Here is a 22,937-nt window from a genome sequence, read left to right as displayed (position 1 = left end):
GAAATGAGGTTTTATCCACCGCGTTCATGAAGTCTGAAAGTCTGAACATTAAACGTTTGGAGGTCAAGACGAGACAGGAAACTGGAAAACAATACGTAGGTTTCCTTTAGTTCAAAACAGCCATCCAACCGTCAGTCCGTATTTAAAGTTTGGTTTCCATGGAAATATTTGTTGTTTTTTGCTCAGGAATCCTAATCGCTCCCATCAGGAGCAAAACGATGAATATAGACAAGATGCATTAGAAACTTTTCAGAAAATGTGGAATTATATTAAGTCATACATGAAAGTATTTATTTACAAAGAAAATAAACGTACTTGGTAACTTGTGGATAACTCAACAGCTAAAACAGTAGAAGTAAAAAGGAACCAAACGGTTTGAGCAGCAGAAGGATGTGAGGCTTATAACTGGATAAAATAACGTTAAAATAATCCACACCTGTACAGAATCTGCTGCGTGTCGGACCCGTCTGACAGTTTGGGATCTTTGGTGCCTGATACGGAGATTAAGGTCCAGTAAGGAGCGATAATCTGAGCCAGACAGCCGAGTGACCGGCAACCAGGCTAACCCTCGTCTGCAGCTCTGTAATCCAATCGCAGCTCGTTACCGTCCCTGACGGTCTGTGACCTTTCACCCCAGAGACACATGATTGGCTTTGGTTTCCACGAAGTTTGATGTGATTAAGGAAAGCGGTCTAACGAGTCGGTTGCCATGGATACATGTGTTGCCCTCATGACCTCGGCTGCTTTTCTTTTGTCCCGTGACTTTTTCCCGTCTGTCATTTCCTGTCTTTGTCTTCTCGTCTGTGTTTTAACTCCGCAGCTCTTTCCTTTCCCTGGAGTACGACTCAGTTTCTCTAATTCTTCCCACTTATCTCTCATTACGCCTCAGATGATTCTCATTACCCGACCGACAGCCAATGATCTGCTGGCTGCTTTTTCTTTGGACACGCATCTCGAGAAATTAACCCGGGGGGAAAGGAAACCTCTGCCAGCCAGTAGTCACCTGAAACTGCTTCAGTTATCCCGCCTCCTTTGGTCTGAGAAAGTGTCCAGAGCTGCAGGACAGCATGATTAAGTGACGGTTAAAGTGGATGTTGTAAAACAGAGACAAATTAACTCAAGAACGAGATAAAGCAGCACATTATGCAGCCATTACTCTTTCTGCTTCAGATTAAATTGATCTGTAATAAATATTAAAACCTTGTTGCCGAAGTTTGGACTCTGGATATAAAGAAATGTCCTTTTGATGGTGAAACCTTCAGATTTGCATTAGTTAATGTGGCTCAGATAAGAAAAAAATTAATTTAAGTCATTCTGCATTTACTGGACCTTGGAAATGGGAAGTTGCAGCCATTTACCATCAGCTATTAGGGACTAGTGGCTCCGAGATGCACAGAAGAACCTGCTAACAACAGATTACTCATGAAGTCACTAAAAAACAAAACCTTTCTTCTGCTTTCTGCTGGAAATCTGAAGGTTTTGGTGAAAAAAAAACTGAAAAGTAACCAGAGCACAATGGTGGAAAGCTACAAGCTTCAGCTGTAGCACGGCGGTGGCAGAGTCATGGTGTGGAGGAATTCAGCTGAAGGAGGGACAGGTGCACTGAAATCAAAACCAAGACTCATGCTAGCTAATATTAGGTGATGTTAGCTAGCGCCATGAAACCACCAATTTACACTAAACGGGCTGCTAGCTTAATATTTGTAGCTAATATTGACTAAATCTTTGTGTAAGGGCTGGCTAAAGAGGCAGATTGCTAACATTAGCTAGCTAGCTTTGCTAACATTAGCTAGCTAGCGTTGCTAACGTTTCTTTGTGCTTCTTTTCTAAGTGATGATCAAAGTTTGACGCAGTCCACCGTTTTTCTCATGCATGTCGTTTTTATAAATAAACTCTTTCTGAATTTGTTTTGGTTAAATTGTTTTAAATTTAGCAGTCATGTTCTCCCACTCCTGGACAATCACTGCTCACTTTCTTGGAGCGCGAGCGACGAAGGGACAGGGATGGGTAGTTAGCATGTAGTTAGCAGTGAGTTGCATTATTTCTCTGTTTGGAATCAGTGAGTTTTACTCCCATTGAAAGCAAGAATGTTAAATAAATTTGACTTTATCTTGGCTACTTACAGAAGCTAATGTGAGGACAGGAAACGGAACTGCTGTGTTAACGGTCTTCCCCATTTCAAAATAAGAGCATGAATATAAACATCCTACTACTTGAAGAATTGAAAGGTTACAAAATAGTCAAGTAAATTAGCACCTTAGAATTTATCAAGGCAAACTAATTAGGGGAAGCTAAATCCGCTAAACATTTTCAATATTAGCAAAACGCTAAATGGAAAGTTAGTTTAGCTATTTGCAGATTAGCTTAAGTAAGCCCACCACTATCCACAACCTGTAAAAATGAACATGGAGATTCTTCTCCAGACCCCAAATCACCCGTTTCTCAAACCCAGACTGAGGTTTGAGGACTGAGGACTGATGTTGATTTAATAGGTCTGAGGCGGCGAAGTCGACCCGTCCCACAGCGCTAACACACACACAGCTGTGTAGAAACATCTGGGAGGTTTAGTGTGGATCGTTGTTCCTTCTCCATCCTGCAGTGACTTTCAGGAGGAAAGTCCAGGATGTCCTCTGCCCTCTTGGGAAGTTCTTTGCCCGGCACTCTCTGCCCTTCCCAGAAATATCTGTGTGGTATTTTTAGCCATTGTTGCCATTTTTCCCCTCTCCTTGGCTCTGACACTTCCTTCCGCTAAACCTTTCTCCTCTCTCTCAATCCCTCACCGCCTGCCTTTCTTTCACCGTTTCCTTCTCAGCCCCGCTCTTTCACTGGGGGATCAGCTTTTGTCGTGTCTCTTTGTGCTCCTCTTGGTGAGTGGATGGGTGGGAGTGACACAGGAAGAGCCTGGATGCTAACAGGTTGAGGTCACCGGTCGATCCAAAGTTACAAACTCTCTCCTTAGAAAGCAGATCAAACATGATAGATGAAAGTGGAGGCAGATATTTTGCTGAATGAGGATTACTCTCCGTTAAACCTTCATCAGCACCAAGCATGACTCAGCAAATACAGTTACAGTTTTTTGTTTTCAGGATATTTTATTGGGATTTTATTGTGAAGTGGTTAAGCCATCGTTACTACAGAGTACCTCCAGCTGGATGCAGAGCATCAGTTTTGAAATCTTGCTTCAGATTATATATATTCCTTTATTTTATATATTCCTTTATTTTATATATTCCTTTATTTTATATATTCCTTTATTTAACCAGGTAAACCCCGTTGAGATCTAGATCTCATTTTCAAAAGGGACCTGAGCAAAAAATTTGCAATACGTAGCAACCTGGTTACAAGATAAAAACAATTGACACATGTGCACAAGCATAAAACAATAAAAACAATTTAAAAACATTGACACTGTTTCATAGAATCTTGTTGCCTATCTTTAAGAACTGATCGAAATAAGTCCAGTGAAATCATTTCCGACATCTTAAGTTTCTCAGTTGGATTTAGGTCTGGACTTTGACTAAGCCGTTCTGACACATGACTGGGTGTTAAGTAATTAACTACATCATTATAACTCGTTAAAAATGCAACCCAGTTAAAGGAATGTAAGCAGATATGTATCTAAGAGGGCGTTTGTTGGTCTTGGTTATATGGCAGGTATATCTGTAAAAAATACAATAAAAATATTGTTGGAAAAAAGAAAAGTAACCCAGTTGTTTGATCCTAATTAAAGTGTCCAAATTGTTTTAGCTATTCAAGCCTAAAATAGCATCTCAATGCTAAACACGTAGCCAACGCTAATGTTAGCATCCACAGTTCACCATCAATGATCAGGACTTCCTGAAACTGGAAAGATAAACTTTTCTCCAATCTGATGATTAAAAAACTTAAATAAGATTAAAACTGAGCTCATATGTTTCTTACTTCAATAATTTAGCAGCCAAAATTTGTTTTTGGTTGAAAATGTTGATTATTTTGTGGATTAAAATGCGATGCAGTTAATCTGACTAAAATGTCTAATTGAATCCCAGCACTAATTTGAATATAAAACAATTAAACACCATCTACTCTTTATCTCCTACTTCAGCATTTTGTGCTATTTGGTTTTATTTACATTCGTTGAATTGTTTTTTATTTCCTGTTTCACTTTTCAGGATCTGAAAAAGCCTTTTGACAAAGCCTGGAAGGACTACGAAACCAAAGTGTAAGAAAACCCATTTTTATGCGTCTAAGGAACGGACGTCTTAATTTTCTTTTTAATAAACTAACTATAGCTGTAATAATTTAAGTACCTGTGTTTTGCTGTTCTGCATGTCTGTCTGCTGTCTCAACACGTCCTTGTTGTCGCCTGGAGAAACCAGGAGTATTTATGGCACCTTTATGTCTTTTACAAGCAGCAAAGGACATTCTTTACTGAGAGGGTAACCCGTCTTCCTGTGATGCAGCTCGGCTTTGTGCTGACACAGAGGACATGGTGGTGTGAATGTTCCCGGCTGTCTCAGCTTATTATTTCACTCTACTCATGGGAAAACCGTCAGTAGAGGCCCGTTTCCTGCTTGTTTTCCTCCTTCGTCCGGGATCCTCGCCTCATCTTTGTGTCTGCTTTAATAAGAACAGTTTTCTTATTCTGAGCCTTTTGCATCAGTTTGTTGTTTCAGTTGTTCCCGGTCACCAGCAGACATTAAACACACCAACCAGAAACTTGCTTTAAAATCCTGCTTCAGGACTTTTAAGGCTGTGAGGAAGTATTCACCCTCCTTATAGATTTCAGATTATCCAAGAAATGTTTCTGAAATGTGAAAAAAAACTGCGATTTCCTTCATAAAAGGAAATTCAAATGTGAATTGCTTTCAGAACAGTTTTTAAAATTTCTTGGATTTTCTGCAGTTGATGATCAGGCATAAATAAACAGCAAGTTAAAAAATGTTGAGCCGCTGCATGGGATCGTCTCTGTTTCTGTTTGTTAAAAATCAGCCCTAAATGCTGTCTGACGAGCAACTCGGTGCTTAATTTAACTCATAAGTCAAATAATTTCTCTTAATTTGACGAGGAAACGCTCTGAATTAAACCTTTCAAAATGAGGTTTGTCCATTTATTTTGTATTATTTGGAGTTAATTGGTTGGTTAACGACCCAGGGTTGTTCCTGAAACTGAAACCGGTTTTATTGATGCTTCTTCTAATACAGAGGTGTCCAAAGTGCGGCGCGGGGGCCATTTGTGGCCCTTGAAATGATTTTTGTGGCCCCCAACTGCAGTTCAAGAATGATACATGTTAGTTTATAAATTTTTAATCAGAGTAAAATTTTCATTGCCATAATTTTCTTACAATGGAAAATGTTAATTACCACATAAATAACTTTTATAATTAGTGAAACCATATTCATCCAGATATTTCCAGTGAAAATCCGACTTTGCTGCACCAAATTAGCTTTAATTTAATTCATCAAGCACAGCGAAATATATCAGGTTTCTGAAAGAGTTTGACCCAAATTTTACAAATTTTATAACAGAATAAATTAATAAAAATGAGCCTAAGATAATTTGAAAACTAGATGCCTTTTATTCTAATACAGTAAATGTGGCTGTAGATCAAACTTCTTAATTAACTTTTTTTTAAATAGTTTTTTAGTTTTTCTTTTCTTGGCCTGTGAGTGTTTTTGACTCTGTAAACTGAGGGAGAGGTTAAGATTTGCCTCCAGCTGACGGCTTGCAGGGCTGATTTTTTTTTTTTTATTTAAATTTTTTCTGCCATATTTTTCCGTCTCTGTGTTTGTGGTGCTTTGACCTGCGGCGGCGTTTCTTCCTGCCAGGACCAAAATCGAGAAGGAGAAGAAGGAGCACGCTCGGCAGCACGGGATGATCCGGACGGAGATCAGCGGCGCGGAAATAGCCGAGGAGATGGAGAAGGAGAGACGCTTCTTCCAGCTGCAAATGTGCGAGGTCAGAATCCGCTTCAGTCTCCAAGATCACATAATGAACGTTTATATTTAAATATTGCACATCATGTCACTGTACAGATGATTATCGTTTCCATCTAACGTTACCTCAACATCTTCTTCTGAAAGTATTTTAATATTCTCATCTGAACATGCAGCCAGAGATTAATTTTAATGGGAAAAACTAACCGACATTTAGAAATGTTTCTGAAACATTGTGCATGAAGGCCAAACTATGCTAACCAACTATAGTAGTGTCGTTCAAAGGCAACATATTTAAAAGCTGCAGTATGCAACTTTTTAATTTATTTAATTTTCCTTTTGGAACAATAGAATAGTTTTGAATTTTTTTTACAGAGTTGTTGAAACTGCCATTATGTGGCAACAGTTTGGTAAGAGACATAATCTGTGGAAAAAAATCTAGAAACAACCAATCAGAGTCAGGAGGCAGGTCTTAGCGCTGTCAATCACAATCTTGTGTGGCGCTGCCAGTTTTTCCCGTCAGCAAAGCACGTTCTGAATGCTAAGGCTAGTTAGCAAAGCCACCGATGACAACAGATAAGCGGTTTTCCTTTAACTGTAAGTTGCTTTTCCGCCATTAGCACATTTAGCAACAAGTACATGAGGATGATTGACAGCACTGAAACCTGCCTCCTGGGTCTTACTGGCTGTTTTTGGTGCATGTCTTTGGACAGCAGTAGCAGCTCAGAGGAGGTGAAGGTGGCCAGTCTTTTCACAGATTATCTGTCTCATAATGTCTTGACATGGGGAGAGTTTGAACAAATATGTAAAAAACATATTTTTTTATAAAAGTTACATTTTTTAACATTAATGTCGTTTTCACAGACTTGAACTAAAAATGCGTTCAGTTTTGCCTTCCTTTGGTTCCTCTCTTGCTCCTTTTCCCGTCTTCTCTGGTTTTACTTCACTGCTGAAAGCAGCGCAGCTTCACAGCCACACAGGCAGCCATTTTTGGTTTTTCAAAATAAAGTAAATTGTAATTATACTTGAATCAAATTCAAAATCTGATTATGGTTGACATAAGTGCACAAATGTAGGCTATGTAAATGTATGTGTATATATCAAAAGGTTTCCATTGTTTTAACATTTATTTTTAAGAGCCACACAGGTCCATGTAGAGGAAACTGTAGCGCTGCTTCACTTTGAGGGTTTTTCTTTGAAGCGTCTCTGGAAGATGAAAGTGATGATTCTGAACCCCGCCTGACCGCTCCACCCTGATCTGCATCTGATCTGTTTACAGTACCTCCTCAAAGTCAACGAGATCAAGATCAAGAAGGGGGTGGACCTGCTGCAGAACCTCATCAAGTACTTCCACGCACAGTGCAAGTAAGGTTCTGCAAGCGGGCCGGCCTGTGCAGCTCCGTCCCGTCGTTAACCCTGCTGTGCAGTTTCTTTCAGGACGGCCTGAAGGCCGTGGAGAACCTGAAGCCGTCGATAGAGAAACTGGCTACAGATCTGCACACGGTAAGAACGCTTTTATCTGCACCACTTCTTTTGATGACCTGTTCATTATGTTGGACAACCAAAATAAAGGGTGATTGACAGCGCTAAGACCCGCCTTCTGGCTCTGATTGATTGTTTCTAGTTAGCAGTGGGAGACGGCAGAGCAGCTTGATATTTGTCTATCTTATATCAAACTGTCAGGATATGACGACAGTTTCAACAAATATGTGAAAATTTTTCAAAATATTTATATACTTCAGCTTTAAACGGTCGACAGGTGAAACTCCAAATTACACAAATTTAAAAACAAAACAAATTCAAATGGAAAATTATGTTACCACAGAAAATAGGAGCAAAAGGGGAAAAGCTGCAATTAGTAAAAACAACAGCAAGTATGAAACTCTGCAAACTCGCTGCACAAAACGGACGTCCTCCAGACCACCAGGGGGAGTCGACTAAAAAACTAAACCAAAATGGAGTAAAAGAAAAGGTTTGTTATACTTCCTCCCCCTAGTGGTCTGGAGGACTTCCGTTTGGTGGAGCGAGTTTGCAGCTTTTCATATTAGCGGTTGTTTTTGCTATTTGCTGTCCTCTTTCTTGCAGAATTTTCTGTTGCATTTGTGTTTTGGAGTTTGCATCGTTTGCAGCTGTTTACTGTGAGTTTCCTCCTGTTTCCCGTATTTAATCCCGTCCAAAATCTAGAGGAAAACAGACGAGAATCAGACAAACTGGACACAAACATTTCTATCTTTAACAAACTTTAATGGCTCCACTTTTGCTTCGATAACTTGACTCAGGAATGCAGTAGAAGTATAGAGGTGCAGTATACTACCACCTGCTGGTGGGAGTTAGCGTCACTTGAACCCTATGTTTTTGTCTGTTTTTGAGAAAAAGTTGCAATAAACTCACATAAACGGGACAACATAGAGTTACTGATTGGATTGTTTATGACTCCTGCTTTTTCTGCTCTGTGTTTGACGTCAGTTTTTCTTTCTGTGGGTCAGATCAAGCAGGCGCAGGATGAGGAGAGGAAGCAGCTGACTCAGCTGAGAGACGTCCTGAAAACGGCTCTGCAGGTGGAGCAGAAGGAGGTGAGACGCATAACAAGTAGTCAGGCTACAACCACAAACCTTAACGCGTTTTGCTCTGATTTCATGTCCAGCTGAACGTAGTGCAGTCCATCCAGTCTGACTGAGTTTGAGCTGATTTACAACGAAAAACCAGGAAAACTTTCAGCCTGTATTTCTTCACACCTGGTGGGAAAAAAAGGGCCTGCAGTTGTAATCTTGGTTTATAAAAAATAATTTATGCTCTACTGTATGTTGGTTTTTTACATTTACTCCCAAGAAACACATTGATGTTTGTGGTAATCATTAAAAAGTGGAAATCTTTAACATCTTTGGTAAATTTTTTGTTTCAGATTCTGTCTGTGGCGACATTCATTGTTGTTTAATAACCTTTACATGCATATATGCAGAAATCTGACATATTTTTGAAGTGAAACAATGTAAAGTTTGTCCTTTTGTCTAAAAATGTCTCCTCTCTCCTGCTGCTGCCGTCACGGTTCATAAAACAAGGCGAGGAGAGTAAGTGGATTTGTTCCCATCTCTGTTTGTTACTTTAAGGCTCCAGTGGTGGAAAAAAAAACTGCCTTTACATTTTATTCTGTTGGTTTTGTGCTTTTTTTTACACTTTAAAAACTTTATTTAGTTTCTGTCGGTTATTTTCTTTCATGACAAAGTTAGACTTGTTTTTCTTACAGGAATTTCATGTGTCTGCAGATGGAGTCAGACTTCAGTTCTTTCTCCGTCATAAAGGAAATGACCTCATTCTTACAGAAATATTCTCTTTCCATCCCATTTAGTGGTTGTTGTTTTTGTTGTGCTATAATTAAATAGGAATAATCTCATTTGTGTCCATCCGTTGATGCAGATTATCTCCTCTTTTTTTATTTCTTTTGTCTGGAAACTTGAACTTTAAACATGAATAGATTTTAGGTTAGATCAGATTTAGACCGATGTCTTTTTGAATCGTCTTGAAAACAACTGGCCTCCAGCTGCTGAATCTGCCATATTTGCGCCATCTGTTGCAGCCGCTGGCATGGAGAATACTCCCCTCTCACAGGAACAAATGGCCTTAATTAGATACTGATTAATTTGTCTAAAAGCTGGAGGAGGAAAAGAAATCCAGAAAAGGCCTTTGTGTCTGTTAACTTCACACCCAGATGCGTCCGTGGAGCACAGAGAGAAGGTTGTGGGTTTGAATCCCCACCAAGAACCTTCCGGCCTCGAGTCTTGACTCAAATTTAAAAAATGACCCAAAAAGGAAATTAAATGTCATGTCATAACTCATGTCATCCAAACTATCTGATAAATTAGTTGTTTTTTTAAGTGAAAGTATTTGTTACTTCTAGCACACTTTTCAGTCAGTTTACTGTTGTATCACAAATTCAGCTGTTTAAGTTGAGGACAAAAATGTTTTTCCAAAAAATGGTTAGAAAAAATTGAGAAGCATCAGAAGCAAAAATTTTTCCTTAATCAGACAGAAAATAAATGATTTACATGAACTTTGAGGGTTTTTTTAACTCAAAGCTCAGGGGCGTGCGTTAGTGGAAGTTCATCTAGAAAAATCGGCTGATTTAATTTGATTTAATTTATGCGTTTTTAGATTTCTCCTTCCCCCTGACGTGGCGTTTGTGCCGGCTGTGTTTTCCCAGGATTCCCAGGTGCGGCAGAGCGCAACGTACAGCCTGCACCAGCCGCAGGGCAACAAGGAGCACGGCACCGAGCGCAGCGGCTTCCTGTTCAAGAAGAGCGACGGGTGAGAGACGATCTACACGTCGCTCCATGTTTCTTCTGTTCATCTTAATAATTAATTCATCCATATGGGACCAAATATAAATTATTTTTAACCCAGAAAAGGTTTTTTCTAAAGAATATGGCTGCTCAGATAGTGAGATTTAAGCATAGTCATGGAAAGTTAAGTGGAAGGAAGAAGCTATTACAGGTTTAATTTTGCTTTAATGACCCTTTTAGCGCTGGGTTTGGTTTATTATACATTTATTTACAGTATTTATTATTATGAAGAGGAAAATGATAAGCAGAACCACCAGCAGAACCACAGGCTGATCATGTTCCCGACACGCTGCACTGACAGCAAATCAGCCAAAAGGAAAAGTATAGTTTTCTTGCTTTTTTTGTTGATGTTTTGAAGCATTTTTTCTGTTATTAGAATTTTTAAATTGAAATACTGAAGTGTCTAATTTATTAAGATGTAACTGCATATTTAAATTAACCTTTTTTTTGGTTAATAATGAATCTGTTTGGCTTTGTTGGCTTATGACTGAATCCTCTGTGTTCAGGTTGAGAAAAGTCTGGCAGAAGAGAAAATGCACGGCTAAAAACGGATACCTCACCATCTCACACGGCACAGTAAGTTCAGTTCTGACCTCTGACCCCGTCACCTGCAGGCCTGTAACGTATCCCAGCAACCCAGGGAGATCTCAGGCTTGTTCCCATGTTTGGACGCATCACAGGCGTCCGACTCGCAGCAGCTTATCAGATGTTTCCTTTGGCTGCGGCCGCATTCCATTAAACATTCCCGCTCACTTGGCTCGTCTCTGCTAGGCTAACAGGCCGCCGGCTAAACTCAACCTGCTGACCTGCCAGGTGAAGCACAACCCTGAGGAGAAGAGGAGCTTCGACCTCATTTCACGTAGGTTTCATATCTTTGGCTTTGCTTTGTCAGCTGTGGCTTTTTGTTTTGTTTTTACTTTGAGTTCAGCTCTTATCAGCTTTTTTCCCACAGACTTTGGTCACTACTGTGACTGTGAAGAGTTGAGTTTTAGTTCAGCAGTAGCAGAAGTTCACACTTAGGATTTCTGATCCATGTGACGGAAAGCTAAGACAGATGATAATGAGCTGAATTACAGCTCAATAATTTTACATTTTCCTTTGTTGGATTGGAAAACATGGAGTTCCTGGTTTATTCACCCACAAGGTTCATTTATTTTACTGGATTTTATGTGATAAATCAAAACCAATGGTGCAAAATGTGAAGTGGAAAAAAAGACACATTTTTATTAAAACTCCATAAATGTGATATTTATTTGTAGTGATTATATGCAGATGTAAATCTCTTTATTTCTTATTAATTTTGATGACCAATGGTAAAGTGCTAAAAATTTAGCGGTGCTATTAGTGCCTTAGTGGAAATCTGCCCACCACTGTTTAGTTGTAATGTGACAAAATGTGAAACAAATGCAGGAATGTGGCTTCTTCTGCATATCAATGTAAGGTTTTGTGTAATAAGGAATGGATGCAGCTAGCTTGACAATTAAACCAGAAATATTTGACTAAATTAAATATGTTTCATTTTGTTTTCGCTCTAGATGACCGAACGTATCATTTTCAAGCTGAGGACGAACAGGACTGTCAGATGTACGTAGCTGTTCCCTCATTTCATCCTTTTTACCATCTTTCCCAACGCTTTCTATCTCACACCCAGCCACCGTTTTCCTCCCTCTTCTCCTCGCCTTCTTCTTTTTCCCACTGAACTCTAAATCTGCTTTATTGTTTTATCTCCTCGCTCCAGCTGGATCTCAGTTCTGCAGAACAGTAAGGAGGAGGCGTTAAATCAGGCGTTTAAAGGCGACCACCATGTCGGCGAGAACAACATCGTTCAGGAGCTGACGAAGGCGATCCTGGGGGAAGTGAAGAGGATGACGGGGAACGACGTGTGCTGCGACTGCGGAGCGCCCAGTGAGTCGCAAAGATGAACACAGAAACCGTCCCATGACTCTGGCTCTGCCGCTCGGCAGCATAGTTATGTAAAAAATTAACAGCTTTGGACAAATCCAGATTTATTGTTAATTTATAACAATACTCGGTTAAACATCTATAAAAACAAACAACTATTAATTCATGTCAAATTTAACAAATGCCATTTCTGTTTGGCCTGTTTAATTCTAGTCTGCTGCTCCTGGCAGGAGAAACCAGTGTCAAAATAAACGAGTTAAAATCCTGTGTCTAGAAAACTAAAGTCTCATCAGCAAATAATGAATGTGTAGTGGTCTGTCTAAGGTTGTTTACACTGCATATGCAGAGAAAAGCATAATGGGCCTAGCAGCCTAGAGCACTAAATGTTTTCAAGTGCTAAATGAAAAAATTAGCTCCACTACAGATTAGCGTAAGTGCGGCCACCATTTTGTAGTTGATACATGAATAAGTGTAAACAAATGAAGGTATGCGACTACTTTTGCATTTTAGTGTAAATGTAATGTAAGGGTTGTAAAAGCTGAAAGATGCTGCTTGACATCAGGAGCTTTTATCACGATCTCAAACTTCCAGCTTTTTCTGAAAAAACCTCAAAGTTTTCTCAGAAGTTGCAGAAATCATGTCCATGTTTAGATAATCTGTTGTTTTTGCTCCTCAGATCCGACGTGGCTGTCCACCAACCTGGGCGTCCTCACCTGTATCGAATGTTCAGGGATCCACAGGGAACTCGGAGTCCACTACTCTCGGATCCAGTCCCTCACTCTGGATGTCCTCAGCACCTCTGAGCTCTTGGTACAGATATTCTCCTCTGTTCTGTATCATTGATTTTTTTCTGTCTGTGTGGAAACAATGAGGTCAATAAGAGGCTGCAGCATCCTCATCCTCACTCTTCCTCTCAAAATGAGGATAGCTGAGATTGTGTTAGGCTGTTTTTTTCACGGTTTGGTGCAGAGATTTACAGCCTGTGGGACATCTGGGATTAAACGCTTCCAGTCAGGATTGCGTTAAGACGCCACAGTCAGGCGCGGCTGGCTCCTCTGTCAACGCTCCGGACAGGGGCGTGTCAGCCGCACTGCTGCGCTCGGTTCAGAAACATGACTCGGTTGAATTTATCTGTGTGTGTTTTTGCTCCACAGCTGGCCAAGAACGTGGGGAATGCAGGCTTTAATGAAATCATGGAAGCTTGTTTAAATGCTGAAAATGTGGTGAAACCGAACCCAGCGAGTGACATGTAAGTTACTAAACTGGCTCAGTGGAAGATAGAGATTAAATGACAGATTTCACTTCATATTTAGAGTTGGGTATTAACTAGTTATATTTACTCAAATACATTTAGTAGAGTGACGTTTTTGAGAAAAAACAAAAAACTTTTAGGAGTATTTTTACTTGAGTAAAAGTAACAATATTATGAAGTATTTCTACTCTTGAGTGAAACTTCTGGATTTTCTACCCACTGAGTGAAAAACAAACATGTTTTAACCAAAATCTCATCAGACACGGAGCAAAGCTTGTAAAAAGTAAAAACAAACAAAAAACTGGCACCTGTTGGATTTTTCACGTTTTTGTTACATTTCACTGTGGAGAACCAGATTCAATCTGTCCCCAGAGCAAATATCAGTTTTTCTCTTCACCAGTTTGGTCTTTGTGGAAGAAGGAAAACATACTGTGAAATATTAAAAATAATAAAAATAAAAGCTGGTCAAAGATGAGAACCCTTTGGTCCCAACCTCTGGTTCCAGAAGTAAGATTCCTCATCCCAATTTAGCTGCTTTATTCTCCTTGCAGAGGGAGAAATCACACATCAGAGTTTATGTAAAATGTTTAACTTTACAAGTGGAGGGAGAAACCATACATCTGAATGTATCTCAATACTATTTTTTTCTTCAGAGGTAGAAATCACACAATGCAAAACACAAAAATGTATGGAAAGTCCAAAATGTTCTCATTTATTCGTAGGAATGACGACGCATATATATATATATATATATATATATATATATATATATATATATATATATATACTGGCACAAACCATTGTCTTTTTTGGATTGGTTTATGATCTAGTAACAAATAAACAAAACAAAGCAGGTGTGAACAAATGTAAACCACAACTTAATGAAAACCAGGTTTTTAAGATACTGATCTATTATTATACCCAACTTTATATTCGTCTCTCACAGTTTGTGACAAAATATGAATTGTTAGAGGCGGTGAACCTCGTCTTCATCGAGTAATTATGTCACTGCTTCCCTTCACCAGGCAGACGAGGAAAGACTTCATCACGTCCAAATACATCGAGAAGCGTTTTGCCAGGAAGAAGGGCGCCGACGCGGCGGCTCGCCTGCACACGTTGTGCGAGGCGGTGAAGGCGCGGGACATCTTCTCCCTCATCCAGGTTTACGCCGAGGGGCTGGACCTCATGGAGCCGATTCCGCTTGCCAACGGACATGTAACAGAACCAAGCTTTTCAGCTTTTCCTCCGCTTGTCCTCCATATTTCTAAAATGGCGGTTTCTCTTCAGGAACAGGGAGAGACGGCTCTTCATTTGGCCGTCAGGCTGGTAGACAGAACGTCTCTTCACATCGTCGACTTTCTCACTCAGAACAGGTAAACGCAGCGAAGACGACTCAGGAAAACAAAACAAAAAAACCGCTACGGCTCATTAAAGCTGCAGGACGTAACTTTTATAAAAAATATTTTTTTTTATATATTTGACAGTTTGTGAGGCAGATAATCTGTGAAACGATTGATCTCTTTCACCTCCCCGAGCTGCTATCACCGTCTGACAAAATGCACCAAAAACAACCAATCAGAATCAGGAGGCGGGACTTGGCGCTGTCAGTCATTCTCATGTATTCACTGCTAAATGTGCTAATGGTGGAGAAACGACTTGTTGTTGCACAAAAACCGTTTATCCAGCACCATCGGTGGCTACGCTAACAAGCTTTAGAATTCTTGACAGCCTTTGCTAGCTGCAGAGTGGCAGATTGTGATTGACAGCGCTAAGACCCGCCTCCTGTCTATGATTGGTTGTTTCTAGTTGGCACTGAGAGAAGGCAGAGGAGAGAAATATTTTTACAGATGTCTCAGTTTAGTTTACTTCAGACACACAAACTTCTCTGGTTCATGGGTCTAAAATATGGGAGTCCAGCGTGTGATTCAGGGGTCATTTGCAGCCCTGGAAATGATTTTGATTGGACGCCCCTTTAAAATTTTGCTAACAAAATGGAAAACAACTGATAGCCCTGCACATTTTCACTGTTTTTAAAATAAGGCTACAGTCCAAAGTCTTTTTTATGTTTTAGATGCGTAAGTATTTATAGATTTCATAAACATTTTTGTTTATTGAGCAGGTAAAACAAAATAGAAAAATCACATTAAACTCATGTTTTCATTTTAAATTCAATGAATTTTGTGGCCCAATAGTGTCAATTTGCCAGATTTGGCCCAAAAATGTTGCGACTCCACTGTTTTCATGCAACAAAAATGTCTTTTTGTAGGTTCTTACATCATGCAGAGCGTAAAGTGTTTTTTTTTTTCCTATTTAGTTTGAATCTGGACAAGCAGACGGCCAAAGGCAGCACAGCGCTGCACTACTGCTGCCTGACCGACAACAGCGAATGCCTGAAGCTGCTGCTGAGAGGAAAAGCCTCCATAGATATTGGTAAGTTCAGCATGTTGAATTTATTTAGAAAAAGTCATTTCCTCATAACCAGGTTCCCACACAGAGAACAAACCATTCTGGCCTTTTCTCTCACAACACTCATGTTTGTGCTCTGAAATCAACAAAACAGCCAGATAACAGATTCAGAGAAGCTGCTCGGTGTGGGAAACGGCTTAATTACACAGGAGAGAAAATGGGCAGCATGTTTGTCCTCGTCTGCAGCGGGAATTAGAGAGCAATAACACGCTACTCCTGTTTTTATTTCCACTTTAAGCGAACGAAGCTGGCGAGACGCCGCTGGATATCGCCCGGAGGCTCAAACATGCTCAGTGTGAGGAGCAGGTGAGTATTAAAACCTGCCAGAGTCTCCATCGTGCCTCAGACCTGCAGGAGCTGCCAGTAAGCCATGTGTGTGTTTACAGCTCAACCAAGCTCTGGCAGGAAAATTCAACGCTCACGTCCACGTTGAGTACGAGTGGCGCCTGAAGCACGAGGACCTGGATGAGAGCGATGAGGATCTGGATGAGAAGGTGAGAAAAACGGTGCGTTCCCTCATCTTGTCCACACCTGTTCACACTTAGCCACGCCCCCAGTAATTTGGCTCCACCCACTGATGACATTTTTCAACATTTGTATGGGGAAACCATTACAATCTAATCCTACAATGAAGATTTTTTTAAGTTCTAAAATTTTGAGATTTTGTGGAAATGAGTTTCCTGCTGGAACATCTGAGACTAAATTGCTGGTGTCTCAATTATCCTTCCTTTGAACGTCTTCCAGCCGAGCCCCCATCGGAGAGACGACCGTCCCGTCAGCTGTTACGCCCCCAGCAGTAACGCCCACCTGCAGGCCGGTCTGGGGCCCGCCGGCCGGGACGGAGCGGGCCTCAGCAAGGACAAGCACCGCCTCTTTATGCCCAGCCTGGTGAACAACGAGACTTACGGAACCATCCTGAACACCGGCTCCCCTCAGTCGGCCTCCCCCTCTGCTCCGCCCCTGCCCCCAAGGAACCTGGGTGAGACCTTGTGTTGACAGAAACACAGGACCAGGACGGGCCAGAAATATCTAGATGTAATTTGTGAGAATAAATGTAATCAGATAAAGTCCAGATAAGCATGAAGTTCCTCCATTCCCATGTCTTTCAGCCCAGTTCTCCTCTGTGGGGGGAATCGGTCAGTCCGCCACCTCCAGCACCTGGAAACCCGGTTCTATAGACCTGGTTGGCCGGCAGCGGTCGTCCTCAGACCCTCCCAACATGCACCCTCCTGTTCCCCCAATGAGGCTCACTTCTACTGGAGGTATGAACCCGAGAGATGAGACCAAATTATCATTATTTATTGTCCAATTTGGAAAAGTCAATTTGTAACACAACAGACTCAACTCGCCTCCAACAGTCCACACAATACAAAAACATTACAAGGCAACAAACATCATTTAAAAGAAATTAGATCACATGTACTTGTCCTGTTGTTTTACAGACTATTTTTACCAAACAAAATATGTAGAATCCTTGTCTGTGATACGTTCAAGCCAGGCAATGGCAGATGGTGTTGGCTAATGTACTACTTGCATTTAGAAAATGCTAGTAGTACTTTGGCTAAACTTAGCTAGAAGATCATGTTTGCTTTCGATAGATGATATGATTAGGCCTGTCACGATAAACGATAAATCAATTAATCGCACAATAAATTAAAACTACCGACGTCAATTTAATTATCGGCATTATCGTCTCTTCCGACCTTTTTCTCTTTCTGTTGATGACACTGAATGAAAAAAGGCTCAACTCCGGTGCTCTCCACTGACCTCTGACCTCATTTCCTTAGTGTAAAGCCCAGCGCAGAGACACAATCTTAGAGCTGTCGGCCGATTGTCGGCCCATTTTCAAAACCTGACAGACCAAACATTAGCCGACAGAAATCCTAGGTATAACGGTTCCATCGGGTTCGGTCCTGCCCTGTGGTGTCCAACAATGGGCACAAAATAATGGCTACAAGTTCAGTGAACTAATTTTAAAACCAGACATCAATCAATGCTTTACTACAATCTACCTGCAATGCATGTGGCTAGTGTCAGAGTAAAGTCCTGACTGAATGAAAATCATTAGAACCTGTTTACGTCACGTTAACGCAGAACAGCTGAAAAGTTACAGGTTTCGCTCCAACTCCTCCTCTTGTCATTTCTATATTCTTTGCATGTTGAATAAGCATTAATGTTGTTTCCACATATCATCTCCAATCTCGGCTGGACTTCAGGTTGCGCTGTGTCAGCTGTTTGGGATTCCCCTCCTAATTTCCCCTCAGGCTGAGTTAAGATCCCAGTCGGGAAAACCCCTGATTTAGATCGGAGGGCAACGACGATCTACCGTAACACACCACACACTCTTAGAAAGACCAACATGCTAAGATTGTTGTAAGGGGAAAAATAGGAGCAAAAAATCCTGTAGTGTGAATTATTGCATCAGGTAGTCGATGTGCCCATCTTCTCTATTTAAATCTAATTATTACTGAAGGGCAACATAATATACAGACTTCATAATCTTTTGGTTGAATGCAGTATTTATTTCCACTTTGGCTTTATGTTGTTTAGTTTTTATCAAGTACATTTTTTGTTAATGGAGACTGAGAATCCATTTTGTTTTTGGTTGTTTTATTTATTTAGTTTATCAGCTCCAGTGTTAAATATTATTTTGAAAATAAAGTGTATCTATCTTTGGCAGGAAATCACATGCATTATTACATCATTTCCATTAAATCAGTGTAAAAAGGTCTTCAGACAATATTATCGTTTATCGCAATAATTTTTGAGACAATTAATCGCTCAGCAAAATTTGCTATCATGACAGGCCTAGATATGATCATGGGAGCATATTAGCTAATGTCAGCATTTTGTTAATAGCATATTAGCCTGTTAGCCAACATACTATAAAAAGCTATATAATAGATGTTGCATACATCTATGCAGTGGAAACATGCTAATGTTAGCATTTTCAAAATAAGATATTTGTTTGTTTCAGTTTCTTTATTATCAGTAATGATTTTATGTAAAATCCCTCATTGCACCATCATCTCCTGCAGTATCTAAGCTTCCTCATGAAGTACAGTCTCATCTTTCCCTTTACTGCTGCATTTCAGTCAGACAGTCACTGGTTTCCATTATCTTAAACAAGAGTCCATTGTTGAGAGGTTTATTATTCTAAACTCTTGTTCTGATGTGTGTTGCAGGTCTGGGTCCCGCCCCCGTAGCCAAGATGGAAGCCATGAACATCCAGTCCAAGTCGGGTCAGGGTCTGCTGGGGACCCGGTCAGTGCCACCCAAATCCCCTGCTGGGTAAGAACAAAAAAACGGTGGAGTCATGTAAACATCACGGCTCTAACATTAATGTAGTAAATGTGCAGCAGTGCTGCTGGAATCTTCAATGGTTAGCTGAATATTTATTTTACTTTCAGCAACGATAAAAGCTTCAGCCGAGGTTTCCTGAATCAAAGTGAATCTGTAGAACGAGCAGGTGAGTAAATAAACAGGAAGGCATCCAGATAGCAGAATGTAGCATGTCATACTGTCCATCTGCTGAAGTTTTTTCCACCTTCCCTTTGAAAGTATGGAAAGTTTTGCTGTTTGTGTGATGTAGTTTCCTGTTTCCTGTTCCAGCTAAGGAAGTGCCAGGATGCCCCCAGAACTCGGTGCCTCCGGCCCACGTATCAAGGAAAGCAAATCCAGTAAGTCTTTCATTTGTCTTCATATTCATCCAGGTTGTATTTTGGTTAATTATTTATTTTGTTCCACAGCGTGATTATATTTTCATTTCTTTTTTTAATTTGTGTTTTGTAATCTCTCCTTGTTGTTCCAGAGTTTATATTGACTTCCTGCCCAGTAAATCTGCTTCCTGTGGTCCACATGTGGCTTTTGACTAAGACTCTCCTCTCTCACTTTGAATAAAGAAGCTGCTTAAGCTTGTAGAACATGCAAACATGGAATATCTGTTTGTTCCTCTTATTTTTAGACATAACCAAACTGATAAAATGTCCTTAAATATCCCATCAGCAACAATTAGCATGGATAATTAACACATTTACAGAGTTTGTTGTTCTAGGATTTGCAGCTGTTATTGCACAGGTTGAACAAAGTCAAAGATTATCTTAAACTGTAAAAACAAATATTAAGAAATGTTTTTTTCTTAGCTGCAAATATAGGAAAGTTAATAAGTAAAGATTTTTCTACTGATTACTTAGGAAAGTAGGCAGTTTTTAAAATAGTTTTACAGACTCACAAATAAATAAAATGTTTCTTTTACTATTCATAAAATGAGGTGAATTATTTATTTGCATCTTTTAATGTATTTTTAATATTGTATAAAAAGCCATAAATCATTAAATTAACAGTCTACAGAATGTGACAATATTTTTCTCCAATTGTCAGCAATTGATTACTAAAGTAATTGTTAGTTGCATCCCTAGTTTGAAGGTTTTCCTCTTTTATTTTAATCGGTAACACGTACACCTTTTGATGTATTGCACATGAATAATACGCTGCAGGATTAGTAACCGTTTACCTGATGATGGTTCAATATTTTAACCCCTACCTGAATTAAATCGCCGAGAGAAAAGTCTGGGTAACCCTAGGAAATGGGCCTGAGACTCAAATCAAACCTTTGTCTGTTTTTGTTCTTGTTGTCTCAGAAGCAGAGACCAAAGCGGGTGAAGGCCATCTACAACTGCATAGCTGACAACCCAGACGAGCTGACGTTTTCCGAGGGCGAGGTGATCGTGGTGGATGGAGAGGAGGACCAGGAGTGGTGGGTTAGTATCGTTCGAAACTGTTCCCATGGAATCACAAAGCGTGGCCAGTCCGTGTGACTCTCTCTGACCTCTTTAGAGCCATATTGGCTGAAATCAGAAAGCTGACCTCATCCTAGCCAACACCACCCACACACTTTCCCAACCTTGTCCTCCTCTTTTTCCGCCCTCTGATGCTGATTCCTCTGTTAGTCGGGTCCAGCTGCCTGTTTTCATCTGAGCCATGTATGGAGATGTTATTGTATTTAATCAAGCTCCCTTTCTGTAAAACTAACAAACTTTGTGTCAAATGTTTGTGCTGATATTTCAAAGATATTAATAAGTGTTTCCAGAGGTCATCATCAATATCTTCGAAGCAAAAGCAGCACAAATGTTTGCTGTATAAACCAGCACAAAAACAGCTGAGTTGATTGACACCAAATTTGTTTGATTTTGTAGATTTGAGTGCTTGACCTCTGGTGACCTTTGGAAACTTTTTTTTGTTAATATCTTTAAATGATACCAGCACAAACAAAACATTTTTGCTGCACTAATGGAGTTGAGTTGATCAACGCTAAGGTTGCCTGAGTGAAGTTTCCTTCACCCACCTTCTTCAAATCTAACAACATTGGTGTCAAACGTTTGTGCAGCTGTTATTTTAATGATATTAATGTTTCCAGAGGCAATGAGAACCAGCTCCTGACCTTCTTCAAATCTAACAACATTAGTGTCAGTCAACTCCACTGTGTTTGTGCAGCAATTTTTTGTGCTGCTTTTGCTCTGAAGGTATTGATGGTGATATTGAGGCAGACTTTGCATCGCTCAGTAATCTGATTTGTTTCCTGACTTGTTTCTTTTATTTGTGAACATTACCGGAGCAGAACATGTCCCAGCTTTTTATTTTCAGGTCTAGACAACGTTTTAAATGACTTGCTTTCTTCTTTACCACCCCAGGTAATATGAAAGAGGGAATCTCAGTAGTTGGAAGTTTGATGTGATCTAGACTCTGGTTGACCTGTGTGCCGTTTAGATGTTCACTTCGATTCAGTTCTGCTTCAGAAAATCCTGGTTTTAGTTGATTAGGATGTGGTTGATTAAAGGAAATGATCTGCTGTGCCTTACAAAAGTATTCACACTCATGCAACACATTTAGTCTCGTCAGAAATAGTTTTTTTTAGCAGTTGGCAATGAAGACGTCTGATCTAAACCATTAATTGTAACTCTGGATACAGTTTTTTGCAGCATTCAACAGGTTTTCTTCCAGGTTTGTTGTGTATTTAGCTCCATCCATCTTCACTTCCACTCTCACTAATCTGAAGGAAACCATTTCCCTCTCCATGATGCAGCCACCACCATGTACTATCAGGGATGGTGTGTTTTACTGTGTTATTCGACCTGCTGGAGACATGGCCACCAGGAAATTTCTTTTCCTCAAGTAAAAATGTTACCGTCGTATTACTGCCGTTTGTTAATATGCTTTACATGCAGTTCATCAGTCACTGAAAACCATCGATCTGTTCCTTCAACGTCGCTAATTTGTGTTTCTCTTGCACATAAAATCTCAATAAAAATGTGGTTGTAATGTAACGTGATGTGAATACGTTTGGAAAGGTTTGAATTTAAAAGCTGCTTTGGTAGTCAGGAAGAAAACTGTAACTTTAGTTGGAAGTAGAAAATGATCTGATTTCCAAAAGGTTTATAGAAGTAAAACAACAAAAACTAAAGCAAACCAATTTTAAAGCAGGTAGCGTTGATGGCTGCTTTTGTTTTCTGTCCAAAAGGCTCACAGAACTGAATTTCAAAAATAAAAAAACCTTTATAAAAATGTAGCAATAAATTTGATGCAAAAACGACAAATTACTTTGTTTTTATTATAATACTTTTGGATATCAGCTCGTCTTTTTTCCTTCCAGTATGTTTAGCCATTTATCACAACTTAGTCAGATGATTTGGTTTTAAATGAATTGGTGTTGGATCATCTGAGTGAAAATGGTTATTCATTAGAACCAACCAGTTGTGTCTGTGTGTGTGTTCAGCAGGGATCTAACATCCAGCCACATTTGTTGGCTGGTCTGGGAAAGATCTGTGAAAAGGCTTAAAATGAATGTATCTTTTATTGCAACACCATAACATCACACTGAGAAACATTAGCTCTAATTAAATGAGCCCACTTAGCCCAAGATGTTTATTACTGCTGTTAATAACCTTCTTTTGCCTGCAGGGCAGCATTGAGGCTGCAGAGGATCTGGGGTCTGAAATGGTTGATTTTGTGTTTGAGATATTTATGACTTGGTTTGGCCACATTTTATATCCTAATAATATAATTTGC

The 22,937-nt window shown here is 39.9% G+C and overlaps 1 protein-coding gene across 5 annotated transcripts in view; it reads left to right on the top strand.

Moving 5' to 3' along the window:
- Positions 1-22,937, top strand: part of asap2 (ArfGAP with SH3 domain, ankyrin repeat and PH domain 2) — a 42,411-nt gene that overhangs the window by 17,158 nt on the left and 2,316 nt on the right. Inside the window, exons 5-29 of one of the 5 annotated variants that reach the window (XM_023352846.1) lie at positions 4,152-4,201; positions 4,395-4,418; positions 5,808-5,937; positions 7,195-7,280; positions 7,343-7,418; positions 8,402-8,488; positions 8,975-8,983; positions 10,114-10,217; positions 10,759-10,828; positions 11,024-11,111; positions 11,788-11,836; positions 11,991-12,157; positions 12,831-12,964; positions 13,309-13,403; positions 14,432-14,621; positions 14,694-14,779; positions 15,721-15,836; positions 16,111-16,178; positions 16,259-16,366; positions 16,617-16,851; positions 16,982-17,134; positions 19,058-19,163; positions 19,283-19,341; positions 19,485-19,552; positions 20,513-20,632. In XM_023352846.1, the coding sequence (XP_023208614.1) occupies positions 4,152-4,201; positions 4,395-4,418; positions 5,808-5,937; positions 7,195-7,280; positions 7,343-7,418; positions 8,402-8,488; positions 8,975-8,983; positions 10,114-10,217; positions 10,759-10,828; positions 11,024-11,111; positions 11,788-11,836; positions 11,991-12,157; positions 12,831-12,964; positions 13,309-13,403; positions 14,432-14,621; positions 14,694-14,779; positions 15,721-15,836; positions 16,111-16,178; positions 16,259-16,366; positions 16,617-16,851; positions 16,982-17,134; positions 19,058-19,163; positions 19,283-19,341; positions 19,485-19,552; positions 20,513-20,632 (2,478 nt within the window). Of the gene's footprint in view, positions 1-4,151; positions 4,202-4,394; positions 4,419-5,807; positions 5,938-7,194; positions 7,281-7,342; positions 7,419-8,401; positions 8,489-8,974; positions 8,984-10,113; positions 10,218-10,758; positions 10,829-11,023; positions 11,112-11,787; positions 11,837-11,990; positions 12,158-12,830; positions 12,965-13,308; positions 13,404-14,431; positions 14,622-14,693; positions 14,780-15,720; positions 15,837-16,110; positions 16,179-16,258; positions 16,367-16,616; positions 16,852-16,981; positions 17,135-19,057; positions 19,164-19,282; positions 19,342-19,484; positions 19,553-20,506; positions 20,633-22,937 lie in introns of all 5 variants that reach the window. The other 4 variants (XM_023352845.1, XM_023352848.1, XM_023352847.1 and 1 more) reach the window with 4 other exon arrangements.

Source organism: Xiphophorus maculatus, chromosome 19 (genome assembly GCF_002775205.1).
Source record: "Xiphophorus maculatus strain JP 163 A chromosome 19, X_maculatus-5.0-male, whole genome shotgun sequence".
NCBI classification, from domain to species: Eukaryota; Metazoa; Chordata; class Actinopteri; order Cyprinodontiformes; family Poeciliidae; genus Xiphophorus; species Xiphophorus maculatus.
Note: the sequence above shows the minus strand (reverse complement) of the source record. Positions and strands in the feature narration are given on the sequence as shown.